At 54.9% G+C, this 15,800-nt stretch overlaps 1 protein-coding gene across 1 annotated transcript in view; it reads right to left on the bottom strand.

Annotated features, from left to right (window-relative positions):
• Positions 1 to 11,159: 11,159 nt before the first annotated feature.
• Positions 11,160 to 15,800, bottom strand: part of LOC143696215 (Fc receptor-like protein 2) — a 48,181-nt gene continuing 43,540 nt past the window's right edge. The window contains exons 6-12 of the mRNA XM_077191924.1: positions 13,485 to 13,765; positions 12,653 to 12,922; positions 12,261 to 12,563; positions 12,095 to 12,181; positions 11,501 to 11,522; positions 11,361 to 11,455; positions 11,160 to 11,278 (exon numbers count right to left, since the gene is read on the bottom strand). Of these exons, the coding sequence (XP_077048039.1) occupies positions 11,160 to 11,278; positions 11,361 to 11,455; positions 11,501 to 11,522; positions 12,095 to 12,181; positions 12,261 to 12,563; positions 12,653 to 12,922; positions 13,485 to 13,765 (1,177 nt within the window). The remainder of the gene's footprint in view (positions 11,279 to 11,360; positions 11,456 to 11,500; positions 11,523 to 12,094; positions 12,182 to 12,260; positions 12,564 to 12,652; positions 12,923 to 13,484; positions 13,766 to 15,800) is intronic.

Below are 15,800 nucleotides of genomic sequence, written 5' to 3'. Positions count from 1 at the left end.
TGCCACCTCCACCCAGCCCTGTCCCTTCTCCCTTCCAGCCCAGACCCTCGGCCTCGCTGGTGAGTCCTCGGGGGATGCCATGGCCCCACCCCACTGTCCCCAGCCCCTCACTGGCCCTGGCAGGCTGGTGTCCCCTGTCATCTGCAGGTGCCCAGACCACCCAGCTCCTGGTGGAGCCCCCCTGGAGGCCGGCAGTGCTGTGGGACCGGGTGACACTGACCTGCCAGGGCTCGGGGACCACTGGTGCCACCACCTGGTAAAAGGACAGTAAGCCCTGGGGGCAGAAGGGACCTGACCACTTCACTGTCATTGTGAGTGGCACCAACATGTGTGACAGACCTGACACTGGGCTCAGCCCCCCTGTGAGAATCTCAGATGGTGAGGGGGCTTTGGGTGTCCCCAGGCTGGCACCCGTGGGGACCCCAAGGGCTCTGGGTGGGCTCTCCTCCATGGGTCACCTCCTGTGTGATCACAGCCTGTCCCCTGCTCTGGGGACATCCCAGAGCATCCTAGGCTGGGAGGATCGTCATGCTGGATATGGGGACCCCTGGTGCACTGGGTGTGACTCTATGGGGGGGTTCCGGTGCCATCAGGTGTGACAGGACTCCTCTGTCCCCCAGTGTGGCTGGTGCTGCAGGTGTCAGTACAGGCACTGCGGGAGGGGGACATGGTCACACTGTGCTGCTGGGGCTGGCGGAACCTCAATGTCAAATCCATGTCCTTCTCCCACAAGGGGAAGAAACTGGAGGGGCTCCGCAATGGGACTGAGCTGTCCCTGTCTCCTCTGCAGCTGCACCACAGAGGTTGCTACAGCTGCAGGGGCTGGGTGAGGTCCTGATTGTTGGAGGAGTCAGCACCTGTGACAGTGACAGTGCATGGTGAGCATCCCAGAGCATCCCAGTGTGGGGGGAGCCCCGTGTTGGAAGTGGGGATCTCTGGTGTGCTGGGGATGACCCAATGGGGGATGCTCATGAAAACAGGACCACCAGTGTGACAGGACCCCCGTGTCGCACAGCCCAGTTAGAGTGGCAGGTGTCAGCGTGGGAGCTGCTGGAGGGGGACACGGTGACACTGCGCTGCCGGCGTTGGCAGAACAACCCAGTCACTGAGGTGTGATTCTACCATGGAGAGAAGGAGGTGGGGAGGTCCCTCAATGGGGCCGAGCTGTCCCTGTCCTGCCTGCAGCTGCACCACAGTGGCGACTACAGCTGCAGGGGCTGGGTGGAGTCCAAAGTGTCACCATGGGCGCTCTCAGCACCAGTGACAGTGACAGTGCAGGGTGAGCACCCCCAGGGCTGGAACTCCAATCTCCTGACACCCCCAAAAGCACAGCCCAGTGCACTCAGAGTCACAGTCCTCACCTCCCCTTTCCTTCCCAGACCTCTTCTCGGTGCCGGTGCTGGAGGGTCCCCCCGAGCCCACCCTGGGGTCCCCTCTGACTCTCAGCTGACTCAGCACCCCCAGCCCCCTGCGGCCCCAAGCCCCCCTCCTGCACGTGTTCTACCGGGACAGGCAGGTGGTGGGGGGCCCGCAGGGGTCCCCGCAGCTGCTGGTGCCCACCGTGGGGATCTCCCACTCGGGGAATTATGGCTGTGAGGTGCACTCCCAGGGTGGGGCCGTGCGGAAGAGCAGCACCCGGCTCCGCGTCACGGTGCGCAGTGAGTGCGGGGATGGGCACGGGGAGCCCCCACAGCCTCCTTGGGTCCCCCACACTGCCTGGCATCGCCCAGCCCTCCCTGATGATGTTATCTTTAACATGGATAAAGAAAGGCAAGCAGCATATGATTTATTTCCTAGCTTTTTATAAAAGCGTAAGGTTAAGGGTATAGATTTGCAGAAAGAGCTTAATGGGTTGTTAGCTCATGGGTATGCACAAGGACTTTTTCGGAATCCTCGCGCAGTGCATAGGTTATCAGAGTGCCGTATATTTGGGGATTAGTTGTGGCAGGCAGTCATAGATGATGATAAAGCCGCGAGAAAGTTGGGAAATTTAGGGCGAGTCGTGCATGCTGAATTCTTGAAATACCAGGCAGAGGAAAGAGCTGCCCAGCAGGCTAGTGCAGCCCGTGAAAGAAACAGGAGTTACGGAGACTGGTTTGGGTCCCCGCCGACGCTAGCTCCTGCTCTAAACAGCAGCTCCCTGCAGCTATCAGCTTCTGCTTTGAGCAGCGCCCCCCCTCCCCCCCCCCCCGGCGCGTACTCCAGCCGTGCCGTCCGCGCCTTCAGCCTCCCCGCCGCAGCGCGGCCCGCGGCCATCCCGCCGGGGGGGCTCGTGCCGGCCCCGGCCCTGGGCGGCTTAGCAGCTGCAGCGCGGCCGCCTCCCGCTCCGGATCCGCTCCGCGGCCACCCCGACCCCGAGCCGAGGCGGGGGGGCGGCAGGACGGGCCTCCCACCCCCCGTGGAGCAGTGGGCTCCGGGGGGTCCGCCCGCCCCGCGGCTGCCCGGTGCGGTTCTGCTTCCCGGCCACCAGCTCCCTGCGCCCGGACACAGGTAGCAGCTGTCACCACTTCAGCTCAACCTGCCTCCAGCCCGCCACCACCGGGAGCCTCGGAGTGGACCTGGCACCGTAGCCACAGTAACCCTGGTGACTATTCACCCAGAAAAGGTTCCAACTGGAGTAAAGGGACCTCCCTTATTGATGGATTACCTATGAGACCCTTGCAACCAGGATTACCTAATCCGGCTGTGCTGCCGAGGGACTGGCCACTTTTGATTATTGATCTGAAGGACTGTTTCTTTACTATTGCTCTTCGTCCACAAGACACTGCAGCAGATATTGGACTGTGTTACACAAGGCAGTGTTCGGAGACGTGATCTTGATCTCCCTATACAGCTGACAGTTTGGTGTGGACCAAAATTTTTACTGGGTGCACTTACTCAGCATAACAGAAAAACAGGGGAGATATGGGCCTTGGAATGGGTATCTCCTCCACTTCAACAACATAAAACCCTTCTTCAGAAAATTGAAATTTTAGCTGATTTGCTCAAAAAGGGTCGTGATAGGACAATGGGGTTGGATTCAATGCCCAAAAAGATCACTAAAGCCCTTATCGGATGCTATAACTGTTTACACAGATGCAGGAAGAAAATCCAAAACTGCAGCAGTGACCTGGCGAGAAAAGGGACAATGGCATCATCATATACTCCGAGCTACTGAGTTGGACACTTTGCAAACGATGGAGCTATTGGCTGTTGTATGGGCCATGATGCATTTCTCTGGACCTCTCAACATTGTAACAGATTCTTTGTATGTTGCAGGCGTGTGTGAGCGAATAGAGGATGCCTCTATAAAAGAGGTTCAGAACAGGAGGTTACATGAGCTGTTTATGCAACTGCAGAGAGCAATTAAGCTAAGAAAGCATTCCTTTTGTGTTATCCATATCAGAAGTCACAAATGGGATATTGGTCTGGGGGAAGGTAACATGCGAGCAGATAAATTAGTCTCAATCACACAAGCAACTCCGATTCCCAAACAAACCATAGCCAGGGAGGCACACTCCATGTTCCACCAGAATGCAAAAGGCCTTCATAGAGAATTTCAGATACCTATGGAGGAGGCACAGGCAATAGTCAAAGCCTGTCCTATATGTAGTCATCATAATGGAGGCTGTGGTTTAGGTCTTGGAGTTAACCCAAGAGGGCTGAGCACAAATGAGACCTGGCAGATGGATGTCACACGTGTGGCAGAGTTTGGGAGGTTGAAGTATGTACATGTTACCATAGACACTTACAGTCATTTTATATGGGCCACAGCACAGACTGGTGAAAAGGCAGGGCAAGGTAGAGAGACATCTCAGCAGTTGTTTTGCAGTAATGGGAGTGCCATAGCGCATCAAAACAGATAATGGGCCTGCTTACTGTAGCAAAAGAATAAAGCAATTTTTGCAGATGTGGGGGATAGAACACATAACAGGCCTCCCCAATTCTCCTACAGGGCAAGTGATTGTGGAGAGAGCAAATGGTACCTTGAAAAGATATCTGAGTAAATATATGGATACCAGAGAGCCACAAGAGAGATTGTTAAAGTGCTTGTTTGTTTTGAACCACCTGTGTGTTTTTGGGGAAAATAAGGTTCCTGCTGTGATTCGTCACTATGTACATGAAACAGATGGTGTAAAGAAAGATGTATGGGTGAGATACAGGGATCCCAAAACAGGACAATGGCAAGGTCCTGCTAAGGTGTTATATTGGGGCCGCGGATATCTTTGTGTTTCTACCCCTACAGGATCTCTGTGGGTACCTGCTAAATGGACCCGAGCAGCTGTGTTTGATGGAACACCTCGATCAGCTGAGTGAAGAGGATCGTCAGCGGGTGGAGACGAAGCTGCTGATCATCCTTCGACCGATACTTCTCAAGCTGAAAGGACAGTGTGATGCTGCCATCGATCGAGCAGTTGATCGGTGCAAATCTCTTGATAACATATTAAGCTTGTATTCGATGCTTTCTGATTTTGAATCTGAAGGGCCTAGGGGTTTAGCTTGTATTAAGTGTCAAATAGACGTTGTACTGCATGGGTACTGCTTTTCTGTGGAGGTTGTCAGGAAACTAAGTGGGTACACCAAACTCGATTACCTGAGTTGTGGTGTGAAAGGTGTGGTTTCTATTGGCGGCTTAACTCTTGGCAGAGAGATCTTAAATTGTTCACAGGACTACCTGGCCGCCAAGGGTTACAATTGTATGAGTCCCCAGAACAGAAAATCCTTGCATGGTTTAGGTGGGAAATACAACATTTAGTCAAACGTGTTTTGGGGATATCTCGGTCCTGTATTTTGCAGATTAAGTGTGGTAGAAATATTCCTCTGTCACAGTCGAATGTGATAAGTCCTATTTTGGGAGGTCAGGATCCCAACCAAGTGTGGGAGGATTGTCTGAGGAACCTAAAGAAGCTGAAGCTGAGAAAGAAGAGATATTCTTAAGGGTTTGTGACAGATATGATGGCTGAGTGGTCCAAAAGGGTGCCTGGAAAAATCAAGATGGGATGGAAACTTTATGTTGTTGCTTTATTAATTTCTGCTTCTTTTGGGGACTGTGTAGACCATCAGGCATGGGCCCCACCGCAGCCAAAGACTAACATATGGGTCACCCTGGCAAACCTAACTAAACAGGAGACTATTTGCCTGTCATTATCTTCTCCTGGCAATCCTTTCACAACTTGTTTGGTTGGATTACCAGCAGATCCCTGGCCGTGCCCTTTACATGTACCAACTTGTAAGGTCAGCAACACTAGGACGAGTGTGGATAATTGGGATCAGTGGATTTCCCACTTTCCTATAGCACCACAGGAACCCCAAGAGTTAGAGTTGTTAGGGGTCAGTGATGGCAGATGCGTGCATTCATTTTAACCATAGAAGCCTGCTGTCAGTCAAGAACCATTCTAACGTTGTAACTTCTAGCATGGCTGTCTACTGAAATGCATCGGCCTGGTGCAATTATACAACAAAGAGAGTGTCAGTCTCATCAAATGACCCTATTCAATTGCCAGCAGGATATTTCCTGATATGTGCGGACCATGCTTGGGCCGGTATCCCATCAAAGCTGCACGGGGGACCATGTACACTTGGACGGCTGTCTCTACTTACACCTAACATGTCCATGATACTAAACATTAGGCGCCGCCATCGTAGAAGCAAACAAATGGCTCATGCATTTACAGCTGACTGCCGGGATGATGTAAAATTTTGGTCCCCAGCGGCCATAATCGCGGCATCTTTCTTATCCCCAGGGGCTATGCTATTGTGCTCATGCTATTTTAAATAGGTTAGGGTGTTGGCTTGCTAAACAAACAAATGCAACTTTAGCGATTTCCTGTCTTTTGCTTGATGTAGATTCTATTCGCCATGCGACACTTCAAAATAGAGCTGCAATTGATTTTCTCTTACTTGCACAAGGCCATGGCTGTGATGAATTTGAGGGCATGTGTTGCATGAATCTTTCTGATCATGCACAGTCTGTACACTCACAGCTCTCTGTTACGAGTTACGAGTTACGAGTTACGAAGGTTAACTGGGAACTTACAGGTAGAATCAGGCCTTGGTATTGATGGATGGCTCAAATCTTTAAACTTAGGATCATGGTTACGTTCTATTGTTAAGGTTAGCATTGTAGTAGCTATTGTAGCTTTGTTGTTAGTATTAGTCTTGCCTTGTTTTTGTATATGCTTACAGAATATGGTGCGAAAGATGATAACTACCGCATTTAATCAAACCATGCTTGTTCAACAGAAAAACGGGGGAAATGTAGAGAGCTTTTTGGATAATTGGTTAGCTGAGAAAGGACATTTCGATGTGATACCGATGGATAAGGATAGGGGAAACAAGCTGGGGACTGTGTAACCAGTGTCTAATCACTGACAAAGGTCACAGTGACCTTCTCTGAAACAGGAAGACGGGGGAGAAAATCGCTTGCCAGAAAATGTAGATATCCTAGGTAGAGAAGCTAGAAGAATGCAAACATAGAAACAAAATAATCATTAGAGCATAGAAGTAGGTGTGGTTGATCTAAGTGTGCTTTAACCAATAATGAGCTCAGCTTTTGCAATATGTATAAGCTTCATTAACACCAATATAAATATGTGTGAGTTTTCAATAAACTTTGGGATTTGTCATCCACGCATATTGTGTGCTGCAATTCCTCCGCCGATCACGACACAGGGATACAGGTGGGGTCACACGGGGTCACCAGGGAGTGCAGGACCCCTGGGGTCATGGGTGACCCTCATTTCTTGCAGTGGCCGCCGGGGTCGGTGGGGCCCTTTTGTTCCTGCTCCTGCTCGTGGGTGTCATTGTGGCCTGGAACTGGTGGCACTGTGTGGGTGGGTGACAATGGGGGCGACGGGGGTCATGGAGAGAGGTGGGAAGGGCCCCACAGAAGGGGGGCCATAGGGTGGCACCCACAGCCCCTGACTTGGGAGGGGCTGAGCCCCCAGTGTCCATGGCTCAGAGCCCTGGGAGCTGTTGGAGGGTCTTGCAGGGATGTTGGGGGTTCTATCAGGGGTTCCCCTCCCTGCCAGGCTCGGGGTTCTGGGGGCTCAGGCTTTTGGTGCAAGGGGGGGGGTTCAGGGATACTGGGGGGGCATCAGGGATACTGGGGGGGCCTGGGGAGGATTGTGTGTCTGGTGGTGGTTCAGGATTCCCAAGGGTGGATGGGGGCCCCTGGGTCTCCAAAGTCACCCCACCAGTTTTCCTTTGCAGATGCCAGGAAGCACCAGGAAAGGTGGGTGCAGGCTCCAGCCATGATACACCTTTTACCCAAACCCCCAGCACCTCCCATCCCCTTCCACACACCCCCTTATTCCCACAGGGCTCCCCAAGACCCCCTGGCACCCTCAGTGGAGGATCCTCAGGTGACGTACATGGAGCTGCAAAGGCAACTGTGGGAGCCCAGTGACGTCTATGACAATCTACAGCAAAAGTTGTAATGCTCTGGGAAGCGGGAGGCACTGGGTGACACTGGGGGTGCTCCCTCCATGGCTCCTGTGGTTGCCCATCCTTCCAAGGGAGGTGGTCATGGGTCAGGGGGAGGCTACACAGGGCACCCTCTGCTCCCCATTTCCTCTCCCACTGCCCCAAGGGCTCCCCCATCCCTTTGTTCGTACCTGCAGGGGCTCCCCAGCCCCATCCAAGTGCCCAAGTACCCGCAGGGACTGCCCCATTCTCTCCCCACAGTGCTTGCAGTACACCCAGGGCTTCCCCATTCCCCCTCCCACTACCCCTGTCCCATCCCACTGTAAAAGGGGGAGTCAGGGAGGATTCTTGCTGAAAGGTTTCTCAGATGAAATTGAAGCACAAACACGGCAATATTATATCTGAGAACTGTTTATTGATAAAGGAGGGTAAGGGTTCTTACTGAAGGGGAAGAGAAGGGAGTAGAAAGGGAAAAGGACAGAGAGAGAAACAGAAGACAGGGACAGCGTTACCGCAAGAAGCCCGGGCGCTCTGTGGGCATCAGCTCGGCAGATGGAGTGTGTGTGCTGCAAGCCAGGGCGAGCCCACGTGGCTTTTGTGAGTGGCTGGGCGTGATTTCCAAGGACGGCACCTGCGTGTCTCTGGCATTGCGAGTGATGGCTGCAGGGGCTGCTGCGGGCTGGCTGCGAGCTGGTGCTGGGCACTGGTGGCTCTGGGCTGGCTGCCGCGGGCTGGGGCTGCCGTGGGCAGGTGCAGCAGGCTCGGGGCTGTGGGCAGCGTGGGAAACGCGGCAGAGGCGGCGGGTGGGTGCAGGCAGCATCCGCTCCATCGGGGAAGCAATGAAGGAACGTCCAGGAGGAGCAGGAATGAGCTGCCTCGGGGAAGCAGCGAAGCAGGGAAGAACGGGTGTGGACAGGGAAGAAGGACCACCAGGAGGAAAAGGCGAGGGGGAGCAGTATCGGTGATATTTTTTCCCAACGTCCGAGAGGAATGATGCACTTGACTCCATCTTATCGGAAGGCTAATTAATTACTTTATTATACTATATTATTCTATATCATATTACATTACATTTTAACTGAATCTGCCAAGCACTCAACTGCACTCCATTGCACACAATCTCATGACTGTCAGCCAACAGTCCCCACACACACACACCTGGATTCAATTGGTCAGTGAATCAAAACACTCACACCAGAATCCAAGTATCAATTCCCTTCAGGTAAACAATCTTCCACAATGCATTCCACTTGTGAAAAACACAGGAGCAGTAAATGAGGTAAGAACTCTTTGGATCATTCTTTGTCTCACTGCTTCTCCCAGGTTCAGAGAATGTCAATCCCACAGGGGAGGAGGGCCAAGCTGATCCTCCGAGCAAGCCCCTGATCCCTCCAAGAAACCCAAAGCAAAACACTCCTGTTGTGTCACAGTTTGCTGCTTTGATTTGCAAAGGCTCCTCCCACAGCCCGATTTCCTGGGATGTTTTTCCTGGGCATCTGTCCCACCAGCCAGCAGGGATCACTCACAGCTCGATCACTGGAGCTTTCTCTCCCCTGATTCTCTGTTGTGTGAAGCCTTGCCAGGGACAGGGTTCCCAGCACATGTTCATTTTTCAACTCATGTGTAGCATATGTTGAGACATAAATCAAAATCAGATTTGTTCCTCTTAACCCCAGTGTGCTTAGTGGCTCTGCAATCCCCCTCCCAGTGCTCCCACTAAGGTGGCTTACTGGTGCCCGTCCCAGTTGCAAGGGGGCACAGGACCTGGTTCCCTGCTGCTGGGACAAAAATGCAGCTCTTTGGTTAAACTGGCAGAAATTGTGTTTCTTTGTTCTGCTCTGTCAAGGAAGCTGAACAAGGGGGCAACGACACTTGGAGTGGAAAATACAACCACCATCTCTCTGAACTATTGTAACATTGAAATTACGGGGCTTTTAGGCAAAAAAGTGGGAACAGGAATACAGTTCTTTACTGGTATGTATTGTGAGAAACAAATTAATGGAAGTTGACTTTCGTGTGATAATATATGAATTGATATTACATTATTGATTATCTTGTTGATTAAATATTCTGATTTTGTTGGGACAGTGCTGTGTATTGTGGAGTGGCTGATGTTGTTGGGGTGCCCATCCAAGGGTGGGGCCCAGCCATGGCCCAGCCCCACTGCACAGGGATGGCCATTGCCCAGCCCTGCTCTGCCCAGCCCCAGGTGGCAGCCAGCACCTGAGGGTCTCCCCTGCCCCCTTGGCTTTGATTCTGGCAGCTTTAGAGCTGCTGCAGAGGTGAGAATTCTGTGGGTGGAGAAGGCCCTGCCTGTGGTTTGCTCAGCCCTGCAAGAAGCACAAACCCAAAGGGAGCCCAAGCAGTGGCTCTGGGAGGGCCTTTGATGGTTTTCAGAGCAGGGCTGGCTGGAAACTGCCCCTGCAGAGGCAGCTGTGGGGGAACCAGTCCAGAAGGGTATCAATTGATTCTCTGTCCCTTTGCCCAAGGGACTGAGAAATCCACAAAACCTCTGCAAATCCCACACCAATCTGCTCAACAACCTGGCCTGGACCCTCCTCCTCCTCCCTGCCTTGCCATGCATGGACAGTGCCCGGATGCCCCGCACCCACCCCAGCCGCTCTCTCACTGCCCTCCACACCTGGATGGGGAGAGAAAATTGAATGAAAAGTTCCTGGGTTGAGACAAGGACCAGGAGAGATCACTCATCAAATCCTGTCATGGGCAAAACTGCCTCGGAATTAGAGATATGAATTGAATTTATTGCTGACAAAATCAGAACAGGGTAAAGAGAAGTCAAATAAACCCTTCCATACACCTTCTCCCTGTTATGAATAACTACGTAGTCATTGGCTTTCACTATTATATTGGTTTTTCCAAATTATTTTGGTATATTACAGTTTGTAATCACTTTTTAACTGCTTTTGATACACTACAATTTTTGTCAGCCTTTTACCCTAATCCCTGTGTAAAATATATATTTATAGTGTAATAAATATATTCTAGTTTAGACACTCACAAAGTATCAAGATAAAGACAATGTGCTGTGTATTACAACATTAACTGTTGCAGAAGTAGCTAATACCTTTCTTTGTGTAACTAAGTGACAATGGTGAGAATAACTCAGATAATTTTGTGAAATAGCTAATGTTAATTTAATGTACTAGTGGATTATCTTATCTGTATGAGAAGAACACATTGACAAGTAGTGAGTAAATAAACATCAAAAAAGAGAATGCAAAGAGGAATTTACCACTGACCCTTCATTTATCAAGAACTGTAAAATCACAGAACAGGGGGGACTTGTGAGAATATAAAATATTTAAATTTAATCGACAGTATGGTGTGTACTTTATGAAAATTAATCAAGGGTGAAACTAAGCAAAAGAATTCCCGGAACATGTAAACTGGAAAGAGTGTTTGAATATGTATAACCCTCCTGAGTATGTATTTATCCAATACAATGAAAAGGTATGTAAGGAGAATTGTTGTAGCTAAGTGTAGGCCTCTGGCAGTTGCCAGCACCCAGCATGCTGTTTACTGTCCCTTTTATCCCTTATTAAACATTTACAAATTTTAAAGAGTGAGCCTTGTTTCTCACACAGTTTAATCAAACGTGTCACTTTGTGTACAATAAGAGGGAAAAACATTGTGTGCCCCCCTGGCTCTGGGAGGGGGAATAAAGAGCCCTGTGGGTGCTGTGAAGAGGAAGAAGAGACCCCTGAGGGGAATCGATGCCCCCAGTGCCCCCAGTGTCACAGCACATCATCGCAGTCACAGGGGTCCCACTGTCCCTCGTGGGGTCCCGACAGCTCCGTGTTGGTCACTTGTGGATCCTGAGGTGGGGCAGGGCTGGGGGACATCCGTGGGGGCCCTGAGAGAGACACCGGTTGTGGGGATCTGGTTGGGGGGGTGACACCTGTGGGTGATGTGTCCCTGTCCCCCCCTGTACTCACCCTCTGCCCACTTGGTGCCCCTGATGTGGGTGTTGAGCACAGCCCCCTCCTCCATGGGGGCGTCCTGTGGGGATAAGGGGGGGTCTGGGTGGTGTCTGGGGAGGGGGAAAGGGGAGTCCCAGCCTGAGCCCCCCACTCACCTGTCCTGGAGCTTCCTGGCAGCTGCAAGGGAAAGGGGAGGGGGTGACCATGGGGACACTGGGACCCCTGAACTTTCCTGGGACCTTGACAGCTCCAACCACCCACGGGACCCCCAAATCACCACTGCAGCCCCACTTCCTGATGGGTCCCTGACTCCACCCGGAGACTCTGAACACCACTGAACCCCCGGAACTTCTGCATCACTGCAGTGCCTCCAGTCCTCCAACCCTCTGAGCCCCCAGAACCCCAAGCCTGGCAGGGATGGGCACCCCCAAACTCCCATAGGACCCCAGAAAGATCCCCCAACATCCCTGCACATCCCTCCAGGACCTCCACAAACACTCCACGAGCTCCCTGTGCCACACCAATGTTCCTCAAAGCCCACCCAGGGAAGGCCCTGGAGCCCAAGCAAGACCCTCCAAATTCCCCCCAAATCACTCAGGACCCCCAGCTGAGGTTCACTGGGGGCTCTGGGGGCATCGATTCCCCCTCAGTGTCCCCCAGCACAGGGGCCCTGGGTGCTGTCAATCTCTGCCTCAACTCTGGGGGCTCCCCCTCACTCCAGGAGCCCCATCCCCCCCATTGTCACCCACCCCGGTGGTGCCACCAGTGACAGCCCCCGATGACAGCCAGGAGCAGGAGCAGGAACAGGAGTGTCCTGCCAACATTCACAGCCACTTCTGGGGACAGAGGGGACACATTGGGGTCACCCATCACCCCGGGGGTCATGAACATCCTGGTGACCCTATGTGACCCCACCTGTGACCCAGGGTGAGCCAGGTGTCACCTCCAGGGCCAGCTCTGGGCTGAGTGCCCGGAACACGCGGTGCCCGTCCTGTCCCAGCTGGTTGGTGGCCACGCACTGGTAGGTGCCCAAATGTCCCACTTCAATGTCACTGAGCTCCAGGAGGGGACCCCGGGCCACCTCCAGCCTGTTGTGCAGCCAGGTGAAGGTGACAGGGACTGAGCCCACCTGCACTGAGCAGTGCAGGGTCACGTTGTCACCTGCATGCACCTGGTGTGATGGGGGACTGGGGGTGATGGTGGCATTGGCCACAGGCACTGTGGGGACACAGACAGGGCTGGCACATGGCAGGGTGGGATGGGAGTGCTCTGGGTGGGCTCATCCCCAGCCTGAGGGTCCCGCTCACCCAGGACAGTGACATTCATGGGGTCACTCTCGGCCATGCTGTCCCTGTCGCTGACCCTGCACCGGTACTGGCCGCTGTCATTGTCCTGAATGTGGCGCAGCTCCAGGCGGGGGCCGGTGCCCAGCAGTGCCCCCAAGCCCTCCCGGTGCCAGGAGAAGGACAGGGGACCTGTTCCCATGGTCACTGAGCAGTTCAGCACCGGGCTGTCCCCCAGTGCCACCTGTCCCCTGGGGGGCTGTGCTGACAGGGACACCCCTGAGGGCGGGACCCCTGCAGGAGAGGGGGACACCTGGGAACAGTGAGGGACCCAGGGGGTTCAGAGAGGGGCAGGGGAACTCCAGTGATGGAGAGCGGGCGCGGAGATGGAGGGAGGGTGTGCTTCGAAAGGAACCCTGAGGGATGCTGGGGGGGTCAGAGAGGGAACTCCTGGAGAGGGAGGTGGGAAACACCAGGGCAGGTATGGGGACCCAGGGAGGGGATGGTGTGATCTGGGGAATGTGTGGAGAACTCAGAGAAGGGTGATGGGACCCAGGGAGGGGTGAGGGGACCCAGTGTGGGATGGAGGGAAACACGAGCCAGGAATGGGGGGACCTGGGGAGGGACCGGGGCAGCAATGGCAGGACACGGAAATGGTGCCAGGGAAGGATGGGGGTACCCATGTAGGGGCTGGGGGTCCCAGGGAGGGATACAAGAAAGGATGGTGGGAGACAGGGAGGGATCCAGGAAAGGTTGGGTACCCCAGAGCAGGCATCAGGGAGGGCTGGGCGATGCCAGGCAGTGTGGGGGACCCAAGGAGGCTGTGGGGGCTCCGCGTGCCCATCCCCACACTCACTGTGCACCGTGACGCGGAGCCGGGTGCTGCTCTTCCGCACGGCCCCACCCTGGGAGTGCACCTCACAGCCATAATTCCCTGAGTGGGAGACCCCCACGGCGGGCACCAGCAGCTGCGGGGACCCCTGCGGGCCCCCCACCACCTGCCTGTCCCGGTAGAACACGTGCAGGAGGGGGGCTTGGGGCCGCAGGGGGCTGGAGGTGCTGAGGCAGCTGAGAGTCAGAGGGGACCCCTCGGTGGGTGTGGGGGGACCCTCCAGCACCGGCACTGAGAAGAGTTCAGGGAAGGAGAGGGGAGGTGAGGACTGTGGCTCTGAATCCAATGGGAAGTGGCTTTGGAGGTGTCAAGATATTGGAGTTCCAGCCATGGGGTTGCTCACCCTGCACTGTCACTGGCACTGCTGCTGACCATGACATAGAGGACCCCACCAAGCCCTCACATTGGAAGCGGACGCTGTGGTGCAGCTGCAGGGGGGACAGGGACAGCTCAGTTCCCCTGAGGGACTCCCTGAGATCCTTCTCATCCTGGTAAAATCGCACCCTGCTGAGATGGATTTCCTGCCGGCCCCGGCAGCACAGTGTCACTGTGTCCCCCTCCAGCAGTGCCCGCGCTGGCACCTGCAGCACCAGATCATCTGTGGGACAGGAAGCTCACATTTTACTGATGAGACCATTCTGAGGTGGGTGCTCAGAGCACCAGGGACATCTGGGTGCTCTGGAGTGCACTGGGCTGCACTGGGATGTCCCTGTGTGCAGGGCACAGGCTCTCGCCACATGAGGGGTGTGAGGCCACCCATGGAGTGGAGCCCACCCTGAACTCTCAGGGGCCACCCTGATCATTAAAGATCCACCCTCACCATCTAAGACTGTCACGGAGGGGCTGCGCCTGGTGCCGGGTCTGTCACACTTGTAGATGCCACTCCTGGTGTCACTGAGGCGGTCACATCCCTCCTGCCCCCAGCGCTGCCCATCCTTTTACCAGGTGGTGGCACCGGTGGTCCCCAAGCCCTGGCAGGTCAGTGTCACCCGGTCCCACAGCACCGCCGGCCTCCAGGGGGGCTCCACCAGGAGCTGGGTGGTCTGGGCACCTGTGGGTGACAGGGGACACCAGCCTGCCAGGGCCAGTGCAGGGCTGGGGACAGCGGGGTGGGGCCATGGCATCCCATGAGGACTCACCAGCGAGGCCGAGGGTCTGGGCTGGAAGGGAGAAGGTACACGGCTGGGTGGGGGTGGCACTGCAGGGAAGGAAGCACCAGGGTACAGGGTGTGGTGGTTGTCCCCAAAAACTGTCCCTGTTGGGACAGTATTTTTTGTGGGAAAGTGTGTGTGGGTGGTCTCAAAAAGATTTGGAGAGGGAGGGGGACATGTCTGTGTCACAGCCACCCGTGCACCAAATCCCTGTGGCACCAACACCTTGGGAACAGGGACACCGAGGCCACCCTGGGCTAAGGCAGAACATGGGGACAATGTGGACACCCCTGGCATGAGGACACCACAGACACAGCCCATGCTGGCTCAGGTCACCCCCACCAGCTCATGATCCCATCCCCATGATCCCATCTCCATGGCCACATCCTCATGGTTCTTGTTGCTTTCTGTCCCTGCATCCCAGTTCCCTTGTCCCTATCCCCAGAGCTACCTGAGCCCAAAGGTGCCAGTCCCCACATTCCTGTCCCTACATCCCCATCCCCAAATTCCTACCCCCCTATTCCTGTCCCCAAAGCCACCCTACATCCCCAGTCCCACCAAGGTCCACTGTGGGTAACATCGACTGGCACTGCTGGCATTGGGGACCTCTGGGGACCCTGCAGCCCCCCTGTGCCCCCTCCCCTCCCCATCCCCGGGGTCTCAGGCCTGTGCCCGGGGCACTCACCCCACAGGAGCAGCGCCACCTTCCCGGCCATCCCGGTGTCCCCAGCCATGTGCACTGGCTGTCACTTGCTGCTGTGGCCACCGCTCCCCTGGCTGGCGGCTCTTGGGATGAAGGGGAAGGAAGCGAGGTCAGGTCCGTCCCCATGCATAGGTGGCCCTTGGTGGGGGCAGGGTAGCCACAAGCTGGGCACAGGATGGGGATGAGGGTGGGTGGGACAAGGTGGGAGATGTGGTTCGCAGAAGTGGGGGGCTCAAGGGTTTGGGGAGCCAGGGATGGATGTCCAGGGGAATGCGGTTCCTGAGGAGGGGGAGTCATGGGTCTGGGGGTGTCCAGGGCTGAGGGGACTCAGGGATGGGAGTCCCAGGTGAGCGTGGGCTCCAGGATTTGGCGTCATGAGATGGGGATGCTGGGGGAATGGGGGTTGTCCATGGGAATGGCGTTCCT

This window comes from Agelaius phoeniceus, chromosome 31 (genome assembly GCF_051311805.1).
Source record: "Agelaius phoeniceus isolate bAgePho1 chromosome 31, bAgePho1.hap1, whole genome shotgun sequence".
NCBI lineage: Eukaryota > Metazoa > Chordata > Aves > Passeriformes > Icteridae > Agelaius > Agelaius phoeniceus.
The sequence above is the reverse complement of the archived record's forward strand: the minus strand, read 5'-3'. Positions and strand labels throughout refer to the sequence as shown.